Consider the following 18,587-nt stretch of genomic DNA (forward strand, 5'->3'; position numbering starts at 1 on the left):
AAAAACTACGATCACTCATAAAGTCATCCAAGGCCAACTTTGAGAGAAAAATCGCAAAAGACACAAAAGACAATCACAAGGCCTTCTTTAGTTATGTTAGAAACCTGGGTGGAAACTCCCAGATATGCTCAGAGTTAGTCCAAAATGACACAAAATACACTGAACCCACAGACATTGCCAACATTCTGGCAGACCGGTTCAGTGCAAATTTCTCCTCCCCCTCCCCCCCAAAAGGAGAAATATTTATCCCAGCAGAGTGTAGCCTCCCTAACATCTCAGATGCCCAGGTGAGAGCCCCCCTCTCTAAAGCTAAAAACACAGCATCAATGGGACCGGACGGTGTCCCGGGCTGTGTGCTACATGAACTCCAAGAGGAACTAAACCCACACATAAGGCTAATCTTAGCCTTACTACAGGATACGTACCCAAAGAGTGGCGTACGGCAACAGTGGTCCCACTCCACAAAGGCAGTGCTTCTACGGACCCTGGAAATTACTGCCCCATAAGCTTGACGAGCCTGGTCTGCAAAGCTATGGAGAGGATCATTATGGAACTCATAAACAAAGACATTGGGGACCTACAGACATTGGATCCTACCTAATTTGGCTTTGTCAAGGGCAGATCCTGCCTTTTGAACTTGGTCGACTTTTTTGAAACTGTCACTAAGGCCATTGATGAGGGTAAAGCAGTTCACACAGCCTACCTTGACCTTGCAAAAGCCTTCGACACAATACCCCACTCGGGCATCATAGACAAACTCACCAGCTTAAATGTAAACCCATATGTCACAAGATGGGTTGCAAACTGGCTTAAGGACAGAACCCATAGGGTCAGAGTTGCTGGAGCCATGTCAGACTCTAAGCCGGTCACAAGCGGTGTCCCACAGGGCTCAGTCCTGGGACCCCTCTTGTTGGGCATTTATTTTTCCGAGGTGCAGGCAAACATAGGAGGATTGTGGCTGACAAAGTTTGCAGATGACTGCAAACTGGGCGCCATAATTGATACTCCAGCGGACACAAGCATCCTTCAGAGAGGCCTCATAGAAACGGATAATTGGTGCCAGAGCCATGGCCTTAAGCTGAACGCCAAAAAATGTATAGTCATACCCTTTGGGAAAAACAAGGTACCCACAAATTACCACATAGGTGGTAACCCATTAAGTACGGAAGAGGTAATCAGGGACCTAGGGACCCAAGTCGACAGTAACTTCTCATTTGACACTCACATTGCCAAAGTGGTTAGGAAGACCTAGTATATTGCCCACCTTATCATGAAGGGATTCACATCTAGATCAAGAGAGGTCATTGTGCCCCTGTACTCTTCTCTTATCAGGCCAGTGATTGAGTACAATGCCCCATTTGGGATGTATCTTACCCGACACCTGCAGCAGTTGGAAAGACCCCAAAAGTTCCTCACCAAGAGGATAAAGGGTCTCAAACATATGTCATATGCTGCCCAGCTGAAGAAACTCCAGCTCTATTCAATCGCATACCGCCTACTCAGAGGTGATCTGTGCCTGACGTACAAGGCCATGTCCAATCCGGAATTAATGGACATGCTCCACCTCAGAAAATCCAAATCCATCAGAGCCACGAGAGCAAATGACTTAAACCTCAACACAGAAATAAATAGGACGTACTGGAGGGACAGATTCATAACCCAGAGGCTCCCTACACTCTGGAACAGAATCCCAGTCCATGTTAGGCAGAGCCCCTCACTAACTCTCTTCAAGGGAAATCTTGACGAGTGGATGGGAGATCGTAGGTTTACCCCGGGGGTCATCTGTGTGTCACTACTAGACAGAGGCACAGTAAACTAAACCCTAAATGGGCATAGTATTCTCATCCTAAGGGGTGGTGAAAGCCACACACACTCTGGCTAGGCTTATAAATGCCCTAGGACAGATAGCCTAGTACGAACCTATGAGTAGATAACTTCTTTTTTCTGTGCATTTTAGCTTAAAATGTTACTATAAAATGTTTTTGGCTTTATTTGTAATCCTGGTTATAGTTATTGATTCCGCAACCTGTGTATAATGTGCCAGTATTGCATTTTAAAACAATTCATGGGCAGAAAGAATGGCAGGAAAAGTACTTTAATCAAGCTCCACGTTGGGAATGGGATTCCAGAGTCTAATGGTGATGTCTGAGTTACTTCAGTCATAAAAGAAACGTTCGTTGAAGGAAACTGTTTGCCTAGTTGTTTTTGTTAATTTTGCCCTGTGTAGTGTTGTATCCAGCCAAGATTTCTTTTTTCTTGGGGGGAGCAGACCAGCGGTTAAGTAGACAGGGTGGATTTGTTTGACAGGTATGAAAATAAACCAAGATGTATTTAGCAGCATGTAATTGCATATTTTCACCTGTCCCCAACTTTCAGGGACCACCCTTTATTTGACTCTCATTTTAGCTTTGTCCCTCTTCTCCTAAAACTAGTGACTTTTGGAGAAAAGGTAGTGAGTTACACAGTTAATAACAGTAATAAGTCACAGACTTCTTAAGATCACGAAATATATATTAATTCACATTCTGTTATTTTGTCAATGTGTTAAGTTAGTACTAATGTTGCAGAATATTTCTATATTTTTCTTGGATTCATTTTGAGCTATGCGTCATTATTCTGTGGCTATGGCTGTACAAATGCAGAAAATGATTGTAATGATTATGTTGGTCTAGTTGGTCACTATTTCTTTAATTAAAAATGAGATTAAAATCATAGTACACAGCCAGAAAGGTGAGCTGTTTCTTATTGTACAGAATGAATATGTGCAGTCTTTTGGGTACTAACTAGACCCTTACAAGTTGTAAATGAAGTGGGTATGTAGGAGTAAATCAGGCTGGAAAAGAGGAACAATCCTTTAAAATAGGGGCAGTTTAGAGTTTTGTGTGAGGTATCCTTAAACATGACATACAATATGAAATAAATTAGCAAATTCAGAAATAACACATTTTCTTATCGTGTAGATTATATGAAGCCTTGTTAGTAAAGCAGGTAACTTGTCAGTATCAGTCTAAAGGTCTTTAGTTTGATTCTTACATAAGGCAGTTTGAAATTTTAGAAGTCTGGATAGCTCAGTCTGTAGAGCATCTGACTTTTAATCTATGGGTCCAGGGTACAAGTTCCTGTTTGGACACCAAGTTTGTTTTGCCAGTTGGTACAGAGGTTAATGTTTTGAGCTTTAGTTGCCGTGTTACAGGGTTTGATTGCCTTGGCCTTCATTTGCTTACCATGTGACCTTGAGGAAGTCACTTAACAAATAAGAAATCTGTGTTTTTTTTTTTTTGTTTTTTTTTTTTTTTGGCACTAGACCTTACAAGAGGTGAATAGCAATCTTTGTGCTCATAGTTACATAATGTGTGTACCCTTAACCATGCCAAACTTTAAGAAAATAAATACATTTAGGAGAAACAAGCCTAAATCTGAAGCCAAAAATCATAGTGCTATGCTAAAAATGATAGAAACGGAGAGGTGTGTTGCACACAGACACACTGCCTATATTGTCCCCTGGCCTCATCCATATATATATATATATATATATATATATATATATATATATATATATACACACTCTTCATGGCACCTAACAGTCACAGTGTAAAAGTAACTGCCCTTTGCCTTCACAGGCATATTGACTCCTCACACTCCACATACTGATTATGCTGTACACCTTTATGGCTGGATTAGGAAGAAGATGAAATAAGTTGTGACACTGCCAGCCCAGCTATCTGGAATTTTGTAAATAATTCCATGTTATCTGTGAATATTGATACAATTTATACAGAACTATATGTTATGTACTGAGCTTCAAGAATGTACCCACAACATACCCTGATGGAACACAGAAGATTAACTTGGAAATCTTCAAGAAAATAAGTTGAAATTAAGTGCTTTACGATGTTCTATAAAAGTTAGGTTTAATGCAGCAAGGAGAAAGGATGTCTAGAGCTAGACGTTTTTTCTATTGTCTTGGAGAGAACTAGTTACTAGGTTTAAAATGTAAAATGTGTTTTATTGCTGTATGACTTCCTAGCAGCTGTACAGATCTGAGAAATATGTACTTCTCACACAGAGATGTGAAAATTCTGTTAAGTTTCTGTTTAGCCTGGAAACTGAATCAAGTGACAAAGAGTGATGTCATCCAAGCTAACCCGGCATTAATATTTGATATTGATTTAAGAACTTTGTCAGAGAGACACTGTGCATTTTGTATTTTCTCTTTGACCTGGAAACATCCACTCATCATCACATCTGCACTTCTCTGTAACTGAGATTCAGGGTATAGTATCTCTCTTAGATATAGATAGGAATATAGTAAAGATTAGTTTAGATGCTTTCTGTATTTATTTGAGACTGTCCTGCAATGTTGTTTTAAAATATTTCTTGTGATTTTGAACTCTGAAGATAATGTGTTGATTGACTGAGTTATTGTCTTGTTCTTTTATTATTTATTATTAAGTATATTTAAACCTATCTTTGTGGCTGATATTTGGGAGACATATTTAAGCTCTTAGGGTACTTGCATATGTATTTGGTGACAGTGTATAGGCCACTCCTAAATAGCCTTGCTCTTGGTCAAAACTACCATTTGGATTAATAGTAACATTACACAGTAGGATTGGACATCCTTTGTAAGGGCCCTTTAGTAGCTGATAAGACGAGGTTGGTGACAGTGAAAACTACCTTATAGTGTAGGCAGAAAGGGGCATAGCTAGTGAACCTGTCCCAGCCTTCCCCAGGTGTGTGTGTGTGTGTGTGTGTGTGTGTGTGTGTGTGTGTGTGTGTGTGTGTGTGTGCATCTGCTTGTATAGAAACCAAAGCTCAAAGTGTGCATGTGTCAGCTACTTGGGCATGGACACAAAGCACTGGTTGGACAGAGAGGGTGCTGAAGGTCTTGGCTTGGCCCCTCAGCTGAGATCTTAGCCCTATAGCTGTGATAGTGGGGAGTCTTACTGGGGATCTGGAGAAAGAGGGAGAAACCAGACCCAGTCTGACTGTGATCTCTGTGTGTTCTTAAGGAAAACTGTACTTTACTATGTGTATACTTGTCATCCTCCCATTGTGTATACCCCTCACTGTTGCCAGTGGTGAGGATTGAGGCTCCTTGATTACTGGGCCAGTGCACAAGCATCACAGAAGTAATTAGCACAGTTATATATTTCAGATTCTCTCTTGTACCCCATCCCCCAGGGCCTTCTCTTTCCAGCCCTGATACTGGATTTTGAGGAAAGTGAAAGAAAACAGGGTTATGGACCGTGTTTCAGTTTGTTGCATTTGCATGAAATCACTGTGTGTTCAAGTGTCCCTGGGCTCTAATTTTGGCATGCACTTTCTGTCAGATATAATCTGTCAAAATGTTCTATGGTCATCAGCTACTGTCTGAATTTCAAAGATTTCATATCTGTCAGAAAATGCTTGCTAATGGAAAAATAGTATGATAGTTTAACTACATTACAAGGTATATTTTCTTCCTGTAGTATGACAGTGTTTTACTGATTTTCATGCACTGGAGTGGCTTTCATGGGGAGTGACCTACCTGTGGGTGTGGCTCAAACAGGCGTGTTTCATGAGTAGGTGTGGGTGGGGCTTAAATTGCACCAGACCACTACTTTGCCTAGGGTGCCATTTCAGCTAAGGCCGGCCCTGATCCTAAACAACCATGTTGTGTATGGTGTTCAGTTTATATCACTTAACTCTTGCCTTCTTCCTCTTTTAAATAAATTCTTTCAACTTTATTGGTTATGGTCAAAGACTTCTCTGGTAGATTAATACACAGGTCAAACATATATTTTTTAATCTAAAGAAATTAGAAATATTTTCAGTGCTTCTATCTTAATTTTCTCTATCAAGAGCTTCCAGCTTCTCACTTTATATATTATTATCTCATCCCACCCATCCTTAGCTGCCAGGGTCTATATTAGAACATCGAAGTGTCAGAACTTCGAATGTTCTAATATCAAACCCAATTCAGCGAACGCTGGCAACATCGAACATTCAGAACAGCGAATTTTTTCCTAGGGAAAAAAGTTGCTGTTCTGAAACACACACACACAACACAAGCACACCAAACAAACAGCAATCCACACACATGCACCTAAAATCTTACATCTAACCCTACACTAAACTGTACATACACCACTAACTATCCACTTACCTTAACCCAAACCTTAACCCTATGTTCCGTCACTATCGCACACTCACCTCACCCGCGCCCTAACCCTAACTCACCTACCCCGCCCTAACCCTCACATCCACACAATCGCACACTTGACCCTCGCACTAACCCCAACTCACCAAACCCGCCTAACCCTCACATCCACACAATCGCACACTTACCTAAACCCGACCCGTAACATTCCACCACAGCGTTGAAAATAGCGAAATGACAGAAACGGACAACCAAATTCTTTCCCTGGGGAAAAAATTGGTTTTCTACAGCTTCGCTATTTTCAGCGTTCGCTGAATAGGGTTCGATATTAGAACATTCGATGTTCTGAAACATCAATGTTCTAATATAGACCCTAGCTGCCATATACTTAATCTTGTCATGTTCCTGTAAATACCAGCATTGCTGAACCAATGCACATGTGGGTGCATAGCTTGTGTTTTATCTTCATTTATTTTATGTCCTCAAAAAAAAACTGAAACTGTCAGAATGTTCCACAACACCAAATTGTCCTTTTTTGAGACCTAGAGTAAGACTTTAGAGGTATCTTTGAATTTCTTTAGGTCTACCTTTTTTAAGAAAACATTTGATGTGGAGAACGAGGTGCAGTGCATTGTAGGAGTTGAGGAGGAGTTTTAAAGCCTGTGAAACTCTCAAAGGCATCAATGAACTACAGTCCTAGTGCTGAAGAGGATTAAGTGGATCCTGAAACTCTAGCATTGTGGTTAAGTAGATAACTTTTGTTTTTGTGCACTTTCTCTAACTCACTGTAGGTGACTTTACTGCAGAGGTGAATGATGTATTTAAACGTCTGTCAGCCGCTTTGAATAGTTCATTTTAAATCTATAAAACCACTGAAGCAAGGAAACCCTCAAGTAGCAACCACTTCCACAAGTTTATTAAATAAATGACATAACTATTCACATGTTACACACTGTAAAATTCATAGGCTGATGCCCTTGTCAATCATATTCCTAACACTAGAATTGTGTCTAGTTAGGAATATGATTGATAAGGGCATCAGCCTATGAATTTTATAGTTTGTAACACGATAGGTTATGTCATTTATTTAATGGAGTGTTTTACAATTCAAGTGTTATTCTGATGAAGTCATGAGATGAACTGCTGACGAAAGTGCTCAATAAACTTGTGGAAGTGGTTGCTACTGGAGTGTTTCCTTGCTTCAGTGGTTTTATTGGTTCAATTTTGCTTCGTTTCCATTTTAAGTCTATGTAATGGTGAGATTGTAATTATTGAAATGCTGAGAGAAGTCACAAGTCTGCATGCAGTAATAAAGTAATAGCATTTAGTGAGAAAGCAAAGTTTGTAAAGGGAGTAAAAAGCAGGAACCTTTGACTTACACCAAGGGAACACCATGTTACTGGAGAAAATGATGGGATAGGGGTCTTTGCTTAAGGGGAGAGTAAGAAGTGGGACCAGATGATCTGGCTTCTTGAGCTCTCAGGAATTTGGTCAGTGTGCTGGCAGATCCATGGGTGGAGATCTTCAGCAGATCAATAGCCATTGTAGAATTGCCTAAAGACTGGGAGATGGTAAGAGTAAAGCAAATAATAGCATATCACTGGTTAATCCCTGGGTCCAGTAGTTTTCGTTGAGTTTGAGACATATTTTGGGGGAATTAGGGCCAGTATTAACCTCTCCACTGGCAGCTCAACACAAAGATAAATAGAGCGGTGGAAGATGCGACCAAACGGGCAAACAGGTGAATATGAGTTTTTTTGCAGACAAATGCAAAATACCTCTTGATCACATGAGCTCTTAAATCTAGTGTCAGCTGAGGGAGTAGAATCAATGGCAGCATAGCAGGAAAATATTCTGGGGGTGTTGATGACCAGGGGCAACATGAGAGAGGAATGACCGCAGCAAATGGAGTTTGAGTTGTATTATCTGGGTGATGGACCCCAGAAGCAAAGTGGTGAATATGCTATTCTGCTAGGTGCTTTGTGTGCCATGTCTTCAGTACTGTTTGATGTCCAGGAAGACATACAAATAGAGGGATGCCAGGCTTCTGGAAGGAGTCCAGAAGAAAGCTGATTGAAGTGTGTGTGGGGGGTGGGAGGATATAGCTAATGAGTAAGGGAGCTGGAGCTGTTTCTTCTAAAGACCAGAAGAAGAGATGTGACAAGTGTGCACTAGATGGCACTTGGTATATGGTTTGAAGGGGTCATCCTGAAGACGGTGGGCAGTATGAGGAGGTGGCACAAGCAGGAGATTGTGGCAACCATTTACTCCTTGACTCTGCTAACAGCCTTCACATAGAGAGTTGTGGACCCATGGAAGATTAGGCCAGTCATTGAATATAATGCAATAACTGGAACACCCATAGAGATACCTTACTAAAAGGATACAAGGCCTAAACAGCATGTTCTACATGGACCGACTGAAGGCTGTATCACTACACTGGCAGTCCTACAGACTGCTAAGAGGTGACCTGTGTCTGCCATACAAGGCATCCTGTAGCCTATTATTGATGGATTTAATGCATATCAGCAAGTCAAAGGACATCAGAAATACTTGATGTAGGGAACTAAACCTCTTCTACGACATTAACAGAATGGTTTGGAGGGATAGGTACATCTCACAAGAGGATACTGCTGCTGAGGAACAGACACCCCGTCCACATAAAACAAAGTTCATCCCTGTCCATTTTCAAGCGCAACTTAGATCTATGGATGGGAAACAGAAAATTTACCCCAGGACTGCCCCCTTGCTCTACTAATGGACAGAGGTAACTCCTAATGCTTCATAACCAGAAACTCCGGCTGAGCAGCAAAACTTTTAGTGAAACTTTTTTTCTTGTAATAGAGTTCACATTTTTGTATATATTTTTACATTTTTAAAGTTTTATAGACGTTGAGTTAACATTTTTTAGGTTCATTTTACTCTCAATAAAAAAGTTTCACTAAAAGTTCTATTTTAAAGAACTGTCTATTATATTACATGAAACAACATTTTATTTATTATCTCGTAATTTATATATACATACAAATTGTCTTATGTACACATTCAATTAACTGATAGTGTAGGATGTAAACATAACATACAATTTTAAGTAAAGAATATACATATTATTTTAGTAAAAATGTTTTTGTGTAGTCCAGGTCTCGTGTATTCAGTTTATGTATTGTTTTAACGTATTGATTTATTTAACTATTTATGTATTTAAACATTGATACAATTTATTATTTTCAACTGAATTAATATTTAAATATTTGGTCTTAAATATTTTATAACTTTGTTTTAATTTAAGTAAATTAACATAGAGATTAATATACTGTTAAGCATTATTTGTTATTTAATTTGGTGTTTACCAGAAAGTGATAAACAGCGTGTCACAATTCATATTTACGTTTGTGGGGTATGACGAATTTTTCGTCACTGAATTGGAACATGTGACTTTATTAATTGGATACTTAAATCCATTGTAGTGTGGAAATGAAATGTTCTGAGGAAGCCTGGTATTAAAGCCGGGAGAAAGCGCTTAACATTAATTTCGTTGTACTTTTACTGTGGTGCTGTGGATTTATTGTGGCTGTCCGTTTTTGGAATTAAAGGATATTAAGTTTCAGTGTATGACCATTTTTAAAAGTTCTATGAAGCGGTTGGTTTTGCTGCTCAGCCAGAGTTTCTGGTTTTTTAGTCCTTATCGTGGTGTTTTTGTTAATAATGCTTCATCCTATGCACGGGTTCCCCCCAGATTATCTAGAACTTTACCCATCCCATGGCTGATAAATACATATTACCTCTAAATAGAATTACTGGGATCATACAAATTTATAACCAAGTATGATAGGTTATTTCAGGTACAAAAAGGAAAATTGGATAAGCTTAAAATGGCCCACAAGGGCAGCTAGCGTAATGCTTGCCTTTGAATCTAAGGACGAGCGATGAAGGCAGAATTTTTTGAAGCATTTAAGATGACTGCAAACTGGTGTAAAGGGGATTAGAGGGAAGCAAAATATTAAATATACTTTAGGAACAGATTAGTTTGGATGATTGTGGTAAATCTTTCCATATGTCTGCAACATGTAAGTTTATCCATAATGTGTATTTTCTGTCCATAAGCGAAGACTAGAAACCTGGACCTTTTGCAATGAATTTTATTCTTTCTGGATTTTAAGTTGTAGAATAACACTGCAGCAGAATTCCAATTGGGTGAAGCAAAGACAAAACTAATAACACTTAGGTAAAACTGATAGACTTTCTGGGGTAAGTCAACATTAAGATAGTCTCAGGGTACGTGATATTACCCGTCTGTTTTTCTGATAATTAATAGGTGATATCCCTCATCAAACTCTGTATTCTTACCTTGTTTAGTTTAAAAAGATAGACAAGTTGTGATGTTTGGTACAGTGTGGTAGTTTTCAAATCTTGTTTTTCGTTTCTTTTTTTTTTCAGCTGTCGCAGTAGTAACAGGAAAAGCTTGGTGCTTGGGACTCCATCTCCAACCCTTTCGCGACCTCTGTCACCCCTTTCTGTGCCCACAGGTAAGAATTGAGTTAGTGACAGCATCACATGTAAACGTTTAAATGGTATTTTCTTATAGAGCTGACTGAAGTCATAAACTGTGATGTTTTGTTTGGAAATGTTCTGGTTTGTTTGGTAGCACAGTGAGTTTGTTAATAGAAAAATATCAGTATTTTTAAGTATCGTTTTTAGTAATTTGCTGTATAAAACATAAAATTGGTTTTGTTGACTGTTTTGGGTGGTGGCTGCCTGCTTGGAAAATTATTTTTGAGTCTTGAATATCATTTGACCAACTATGTTTTTATTCTTGGAAACATGTTTAATTTATCCCGGAGTATATGACATGAGCTGAATATTTTACACCTACAAAATGTTAATTTGTGTTGTGCATCTGTTGCTGTGGCTAATGTTCTGGCTTTATACTGTACTTCATTGCATTGAGATAATGTTCAAAGGATGTATGCACGCAGCGGGCAGTGTCATTTGTTTTCTTTTCTTTGTTTTTTGTTTTTTTTGTCAAGCTATTACTAGCTATCTTAATCTTGTGCAGTGTCTGTGTGCACATGTGCATGCATACATCTGTGTTTGCACAAGATTTATCTATTAATATTTTGGTACAAGGTTGTTAAATTGCGCTACATACCCAATTTCAGTGGAAAAAAATAATGGTTAGGAAACTGACTTTTAAAAATTAGATGCAGTGGGTTAACATAATAAGGTTTGCATTTCTGAAATTTCTGGCTGAAGTAATAACCACTAGAAATGGTGTTTTCCAAGAGAAAACAATCTCTGTGGTTGAAGCTGATTCAAAGGAGGAACAGTAAGTTATTTCAACACAAAAAAATACAAATCCCACAGAGGGGCAGGGTTTATTGAAAGGAGTTTTAATTAGAAATGTGTCTTTAAGAATATTTTAATGACATGGGGATAGAGACTTGCTGAAAAGTAGAAATGGCAGTGAGGCACATGTTTATGTAGGAAATAATGAACCTTGTAACAAAAAGAGAGAGAGAGAGTCTAACATTGCCAGAAATGGAGCTGTGAAGAAATTCAAACTTTTGGAAGTAGTTCCTGTAGAAAAGCATTTTCACTTAGTCTTGTGAGCCTTTCTGCTATTCATCCTCTAGGCAGAAGTAAGTGTACTAATTTTGCAAAGTATGAAAAGTTACTGTCAATCATTGGGACTGTAGAAACTATGCAGTTAGTCAAAGGAAGTAGACATGAGACTTATTGCAGGAGATGTGTCAAACTATATCTTAAGGACCTTGGACACAGGGCTTCTCTAGAAGAAATGACCCCCCGCGCAGTCTTCCTCCTCACCTGGATTAAATTACTAAACTACATTTTGTACAGTTCCGACAACCAGAATTTCTTTGCTTTTTTGACAACCAGAATTTCTTTGCTTTTTTATCACACTGCATTGTCTGTTACATGCTTATCAGTATTTTATCTTGTATGTATATGTCCTATTGATAATGTACGTTTTACTTCATTTGGAGTGATTATGACAGATCAGTTGAAGGTCAGTGTATTAGCTGTTTTATTTCTGTTGGTAAATAGTCACTATTTGAATGTACTGGAGCTCTGTACAACAGCCAGTGTGCCTGGGCTGTAGCTGAAAAGTTCAACGGACCAAATAAATGAATCAATTAATTAGAGTAAATAAATTAGGTGTGTGAGTGTATATTGCAATGGGTTCCCTGCAGGTGGTGGTGTGTGTTTGGTAGACAGCTGTTTAGGCCACTGTTTATGATCGATTAAGCAGTTGGTCAACAGGCGTCTGAGATGAAGAATATGCCCTTACCCCATGTTTTTCAATCTAAGAGATGGTATATATAATTAGCAGGGCTTTTGGAGTACAGGGAGGCCTGCCCCCCGCAATTATTTTTTTTGGGGGGGGGGTCTTTTTATTTTCATGAGCCAAGGCTGTTTCTGGTGCATGCATACTGGCATGTCAATGTCTGCATTTTTGACATATTGACTTTGACATTAGCTGTGATGAGAATGATGTTGGTCTTTTACCATTTGACTTTTTGAATGAATTTCAGAAGGGGAAATGGTGGTGAAAAGTTTTTTTTTTTTTTTTTTTAAACCATCAGGTTCATTTTTGTCCCATGGACATTAAACTAAGAATTGCTACACTCAATGTAGGTACGCTGAAAGGTTTAGGCTTGCAAGTGAATGACATAATAGTAAGGAGGAGGGTGGGCATGAGGAAGGCAAGAGGAAATGAGGTTATCCAACAAAGAGGTAGATGAGATTGTATGAGGGAAGACCTATGACAGTCAGGTGTGACTGTCGAAGTAGGTAGAAGAGTGGCACTGAATAGGGAAAGATGGCGACAAGTGACACAATAGCCTGATCCCATGTAGAAAATGGGAAGAAGGAGATTGATGATGATCCCATGGACATTATCCCATTGAAGGTTTCAGGTAGAACTTGCTACACTTGGTATTATTTAGGGTTACAAACAGGTCATAGCAAGGATGTTCTTCATCTCACATTGCTGCAGTCCTTACTTATGGGTAGTCCGCTGTCCTCGGTCGGCCCGAATACCAAAGTATTAGGCTGACGTCGGTCATGGGCGCCTAGATCTGACATCAGAGCGTCAGGGTATAAAGGCGCATGACCGACGTCATATCCTCAGTCTTTTTTGCCGCATGATCCGATGCAGAAGCAGCGTTGCAAGTGCCGTTCGGTGTTCTGAAAGTTTTCGTTTTCGGAGTTTCAGACCGATACCAGGTTGGGCTAAGTACCCCGTTGGGGAATATTTTTGTTTTTTCTTGCCTCAGTTACTTACCGGATGTCAGAAAAAGTGAATAATTGTATTTCTTGTGGGAAACAGATACCGCATAGGGATTACCACTCGCTTTGCATTCCTTGTTTGGGACCGGAACACGACGTAGTCGGGTGTCGGTCTTGTGCTAGGTTTAATAAGCGCACTATAAAACGGAGGTTAGATTGCGCTAGGTTAGTCTTTGGCAAGAGGTGTAATTATAATATGCCGTCGGATGTTCCGACGCCTGCTTCTACTAAGAAGCGCAAAGACAAATCTTTAAAGCCTAGGCAGGATGATTCGTCCGTTTCGGACGCCGGACCTTTAGAAGCTACAGCTGAACAGGTGGATCCGGCTGAAGTTTCTGTTGAGTCCCAGGGGGAAACTTTGATTTTACAGGATGTGGCCTCTCAGGAGGCAGGGCAGGCTGAAGGAGCCTCGCAGGTTACTATTCTCCCTTCTATGCCTAAGGTGGTTAGGCCTTCTGCTACTGTTTCTAAGGCTCCTTCTAAGGGCAGGTCTGTCTTGCCTTCCTCTGGTGTCAGTTCTGGTTCTTCAGGGTCTGTGCCTAAAATGCACATGCTTAAAATGGCAGAGGATTTGATTACTTTAATTAGAGGTTCTATGCCCCCTCCTGATAAAAGGCCCAGGATGGAGCCAGAGTTGGAAAGTTTGGAGCAGGCCTCAGATGATTCAGAGTCTTCTGCTGAAGACATTCAAGATTTCCCTCCTTATTCTGATTCTGATGCAGAGGATTCTACTCCTTCTGCTTCTCCTCCAGAGGATTTTTCATTTTCAGAAACTCTGCATTCCATGAGGGAGCATTTTCAGTGGGAGGGACAGGATTACTCTGATTCACGGAAGAGACTTAGGGAGTTCTTGTTTTACCACAGCATAGACCCTTAGCTATACCTCCGGTTTTGGATGTTGTTTCAGATGTTTTTTTGGAAGCTTCCCTTAATCCAGATTCTGTGCCTCCTGCCCCAGTTAAACCGGACAGGTATTACAGGGTGCCTGAGGCTCATAAATATCTGTATAAGAGTCCTAGGGCGGACCCAGAAACTATTAGTCAGGGGCCTAAGGGTGTTAGAGCCTCTGTTGTTAAGAATCCGGTTCCTCTGGATAAGGAAGCTAGAGCTTTGGATAGATGGGGTAAGAAGGTGTATACCTCTTCTACTTTAGCAATGAGAGCTTTGAACTGCCAGTTTCATATGTTGAAGTATCAGAATTTCCTCCTTTCTCAGCTAAGGTCTAAAGTGGATGCCTTGGCAGAGGGCATAGAGTGTAAAGAATTGCAGGATTTAGTGCATGTTTCTGAACAGGTGGGTAAGCACTCTTTGCAATGTGGTTTTGATGCTTTACAGGCTTCTTCTAGGGTGGCTGCCACTGGTTCAGTTATTCGTAGGCACGCCTGGCTTAAGGATCAGAATTTGTCTGAGCATGTTAAGTCTAGAATTCTGGATGCCCCTTTACAGTCTGAAGTTTTGTTTGGTCCTCCTGTGGAGTCAGTCTTAAAGAAAATGGAAGACAAGGCTAAGTCTATGCAGACCGTGAAAAATTTTTTGCAGGTACAACCTCCAAAGTTTAGTAGAAATTGGCCTACTAAGGGGTGGACGTACCCTTCTTCTGATTCTCAGTCTAGGGGTAGATCTAGGCGTGGTAGGGGCAGAGCTCAGAGTACTTTCAGGCCGAGACAATGGAGTTCGCCTGCTCAATCTGCTGGTGAGGGCAGGGGCCAGTCCTTTCGTAAACAGGCCCAATGACCTACATTTTCAGCTGCCGGATTCTTCCTGCCTGGCAGCTCCTTTGGGAGGAAAGTTGGCTCTTTTCAAGCAAAATTGGCATTTAGTCACCCAAGACAAATGGGTATTGGACATTATAAACCGAGGTTACAAGTTCTATTTCCATACCATGCCTCCTTTCAAAGGCATGCCAGACGTCCCTCCTCGGCAAAGGATAGAGGCTCGCAGACAAATTTCTTTACTTCTTCAAATAGGAGCTATACAGCCAGTTCCTCTGTCAGAAGTCGGCCTAGGATTTTATTCCCGCCTGTTTCTAGTTCCAAAGAAAGGGAACACGTGGAGACCAATTTTGGATTTATCTATCCTCAACACTTACCTGGACATTCCAAAGTTCAAGATGCTGACTTTACAACAACTTTTACCTCTGTTGGGAAAGGATCACTGGATGGTTACTCTGGATCTCAAAGAGGCTTACCTTCATGTTCCTATCAGGCCCAGTTGCAGGAGGTACCTGCGTTTCGGGCTGGAAATTTACATTATCAGTTCTCTGCATTGCCCTTTGGCTTATCTACTGCGCCCAGAGTGTTCACAAAGGTTCTGGCTCCAGTGATAGCTTTTTCAGACTAAGAGGAATACAGATTTATCCTTATTTGGACGATTGCCTGATTATTGCACAAGAAAAGGACGAACTTCTTCATCATCTACAGTATGTGATGGCAGTGTTAAGATGCCTAGGGTATTCTGTGAACGAAACAAAGTCCAGTCTAGTACCCTCTCAGGACATGTGCTTTCTGGGTGTGAGACTGAATACAGCTTCCCAGATGGCTTTTTGACCCCGGACAAACAAAGAAGCCTTTCTCTTTATTTCCATCAAATGTCTCTACGGTCCAGGCTGACTGCAAGGACAGTCCTTCAAGCCTTGGGGTTCATGGCATCTTGTATTCTGGTGCTTCCCAATGCCAAATTGCATATGAGGAAGCTTCAATGGTATCTCAAAATGTATGGACACAGCACTGCCAAGATCTAGACACTGTCATTCAGATAATACCTTGCATTCGGAAGGAGTTTTTGTGGTGGGCTCAGGAATGTCACCTAAACAAGGGACTCTCTGTGACCCGGCCAGAGGCGAGTCAGATTCTAACGACAGATGCCTCGGACAAGGCTTGGGAGCACACCTCAATGGAAAATGGGTGCAAAACACGTGGCCTGTCAAACTCCAACATTTGCATATCAACTTGAAGGAAATGTTAGCAGTCCAGTTTGCATTGATGGCTTTCAAAGATTTACTTCACCCAGGGCAGGTGTTGATTCAAACAGACAACACTACTGTCATGTGGTACATCAACAAGCAGGGGAACCCATTCTTACCCTCTTTGCAGGCAAGCGATGATTCTGTGGGAAACTGCTCTCAATCTACACCTCAATCTTCAGGCAAGGTTTCTACCAGGAGCACAGAACTCCTTAGCAGATGTATTGAGCAGACAAATAGTGGATCCTCACTAGTGGAAATTGGATCCTCATGTATTTCAACAGTTGACAGTGTTATGGGGAACTCCAGACATAGATCTGTTCGCTTCTCCACTAAATCACCAATTGCCAAAGTTTTGCACAAAAATGTTTCATCACACAGCTTGGAAGGTGGACGCTCTATCATTCAGTTGGAACAATCTGCATGTATATGCCTTTCCGCCTCTGCCTCTTCTTCCCAAGGTACTCTTGAAGGCCAGACAAGACAAGCCAACCATGATTTTGATAGCACCAGATTGGCCTCGACAACACTGGTACCCACTACTGCGGAGCTTAGTACGAGAACCTCCATGGCCTCTGCCTTTGATCCCGCACCTTTTGTCACAAGAGGACAGTCACTTCCTCAATGTCAAGATTCAGTCTCTACATCTAACAGCCTGGCATATTCTGTTTTAGACTCTGAAGGGTCTCAGCTTCCACAACAAGTTTTGAATGTTATTTTGGAGGCCAGGAGGCCTAGTACCAGGAAAGTTTACGCTGATAAATGGAGGAGATTTTTTATTTGGAGCAAAGGAAAGGACTTTGATGTCTCCAAACCTGATTTAAGTGTTGCTCTTCAATATCTTACTGAGTTATTGGACAAGGGTTTGTCTTTCTCCTCAATAAAGGTCCATGCTGCAGCCATTTCTGCTCACTATGATTGTGACCCTCCTTTATTCTCTCATCCTTGGTTTAAGCAATTTCTTAGAGGGGCAAAGAATATAAGACCCCACGAGAGCTCCTACTCCTGCTTGGGATCTCAATTTTGTGTTGGAAAAACTCACTCTACAACCTTTTGAGCCTGCAGCTACTGCCGAGTTAAAGTATTTGTCATGGAAAACTGCTTTTTTGTTGGCCATTACCTCTGCAAGAAGGGTTTCTGAATTACAGGCCCTCATGGCAGTGGAGCCTTTCCTGATTTTTCATAAGGATAGGGTATCTTTACGTACTAATCCTTCCTTTATGCCTAAGGTGGTTTCTAGTGTGGCCTTAAATCAAACTATTCATTTGCCTACTTTTTATGCAAACCCCCAAAATAAAGAGAGAAAATTTTGCATACTTTGGATATTCACAGGCAGTTGCGTTATTATTTGAGCAGAACCAAGGAGTTCAGACAGTCTCAGCAATTGTTTGTTTCTTTTGCTTTGGGTTCACAGGGTAAACCTGTTTCAAAACAAACTATTTCTAAATGGATTGGGTTTTGTATTTCTTTCTGTTATTCCCATCATGGTAAGGAGATTCCTGCTGGAATCAGGCCTCATTCCACTAGGGCTACTGCTACTTCTACGGCCTTTCTAAGGGGGGTAGCTACAAAAGACATTTTGGAGGCAGCTACTTGGAGTTCAGTGCATACCTTTTCTAAACATTACCACCTTCCTCTTATTCTAAGTCTAGGGCTGGATTTGCCACTGCAATTTTACAGGGCATTTTAGCGGCCCCTAATGCTTTATGATTTTTACCATCCCCCCTTTCCTGTTGCTTTGGGATTCTACCCATAAGTAAGGACTGCAGCAATGTGAGATGAAGAACATAGTACAGTTTTGTACCTACCATAAATGTAGATGTTCGAAGATCCACATTGCTGCAGTCCAGTTTACCCTCCCTCCTTCCCCACTGTAGTTAGACTTGGTGCTATGCTTTAGGTGATGGTTGTTGTTGGGCATGTTTTTGGGAGGTATTCTGTTTTTGGCTGTGGCCTTTCTGGTTTGGCCTTCTGACATCTGGGGCAAGAAAAGACTGAGGATATGACGTCGGTCATGCGCCTTTATACCCTGACGCTCTGATGTCAGATCTAGGCGCCCATGACCGACGTCAGCCTAATACTTTGGTATTCGGGCCGACCGAGGACAGCGGACTACCCATAAGTAAGGACTGCAGCAATATGGATCTTCGAACATCTACATTTATGGTAGGT

The 18,587-nt window shown here is 40.8% G+C and overlaps 1 protein-coding gene across 2 annotated transcripts in view; it reads left to right on the forward strand.

The window, feature by feature from the left end:
• Positions 1–18,587, forward strand: part of MAST3 (microtubule associated serine/threonine kinase 3) — a 1,680,970-nt gene that overhangs the window by 288,913 nt on the left and 1,373,470 nt on the right. For both annotated transcript variants that reach the window (XM_044090757.1, XM_044090758.1), the window contains exon 2: positions 10,580–10,668. In XM_044090757.1, the coding sequence (XP_043946692.1) occupies positions 10,580–10,668 (89 nt within the window). The remainder of the gene's footprint in view (positions 1–10,579; positions 10,669–18,587) is intronic.

The sequence above is a fragment of the Protopterus annectens genome, chromosome 13.part0, assembly GCF_019279795.1.
Source record: "Protopterus annectens isolate FY-2018-M chromosome 13.part0, PAN1.0, whole genome shotgun sequence".
NCBI lineage: Eukaryota > Metazoa > Chordata > Ceratodontiformes > Protopteridae > Protopterus > Protopterus annectens.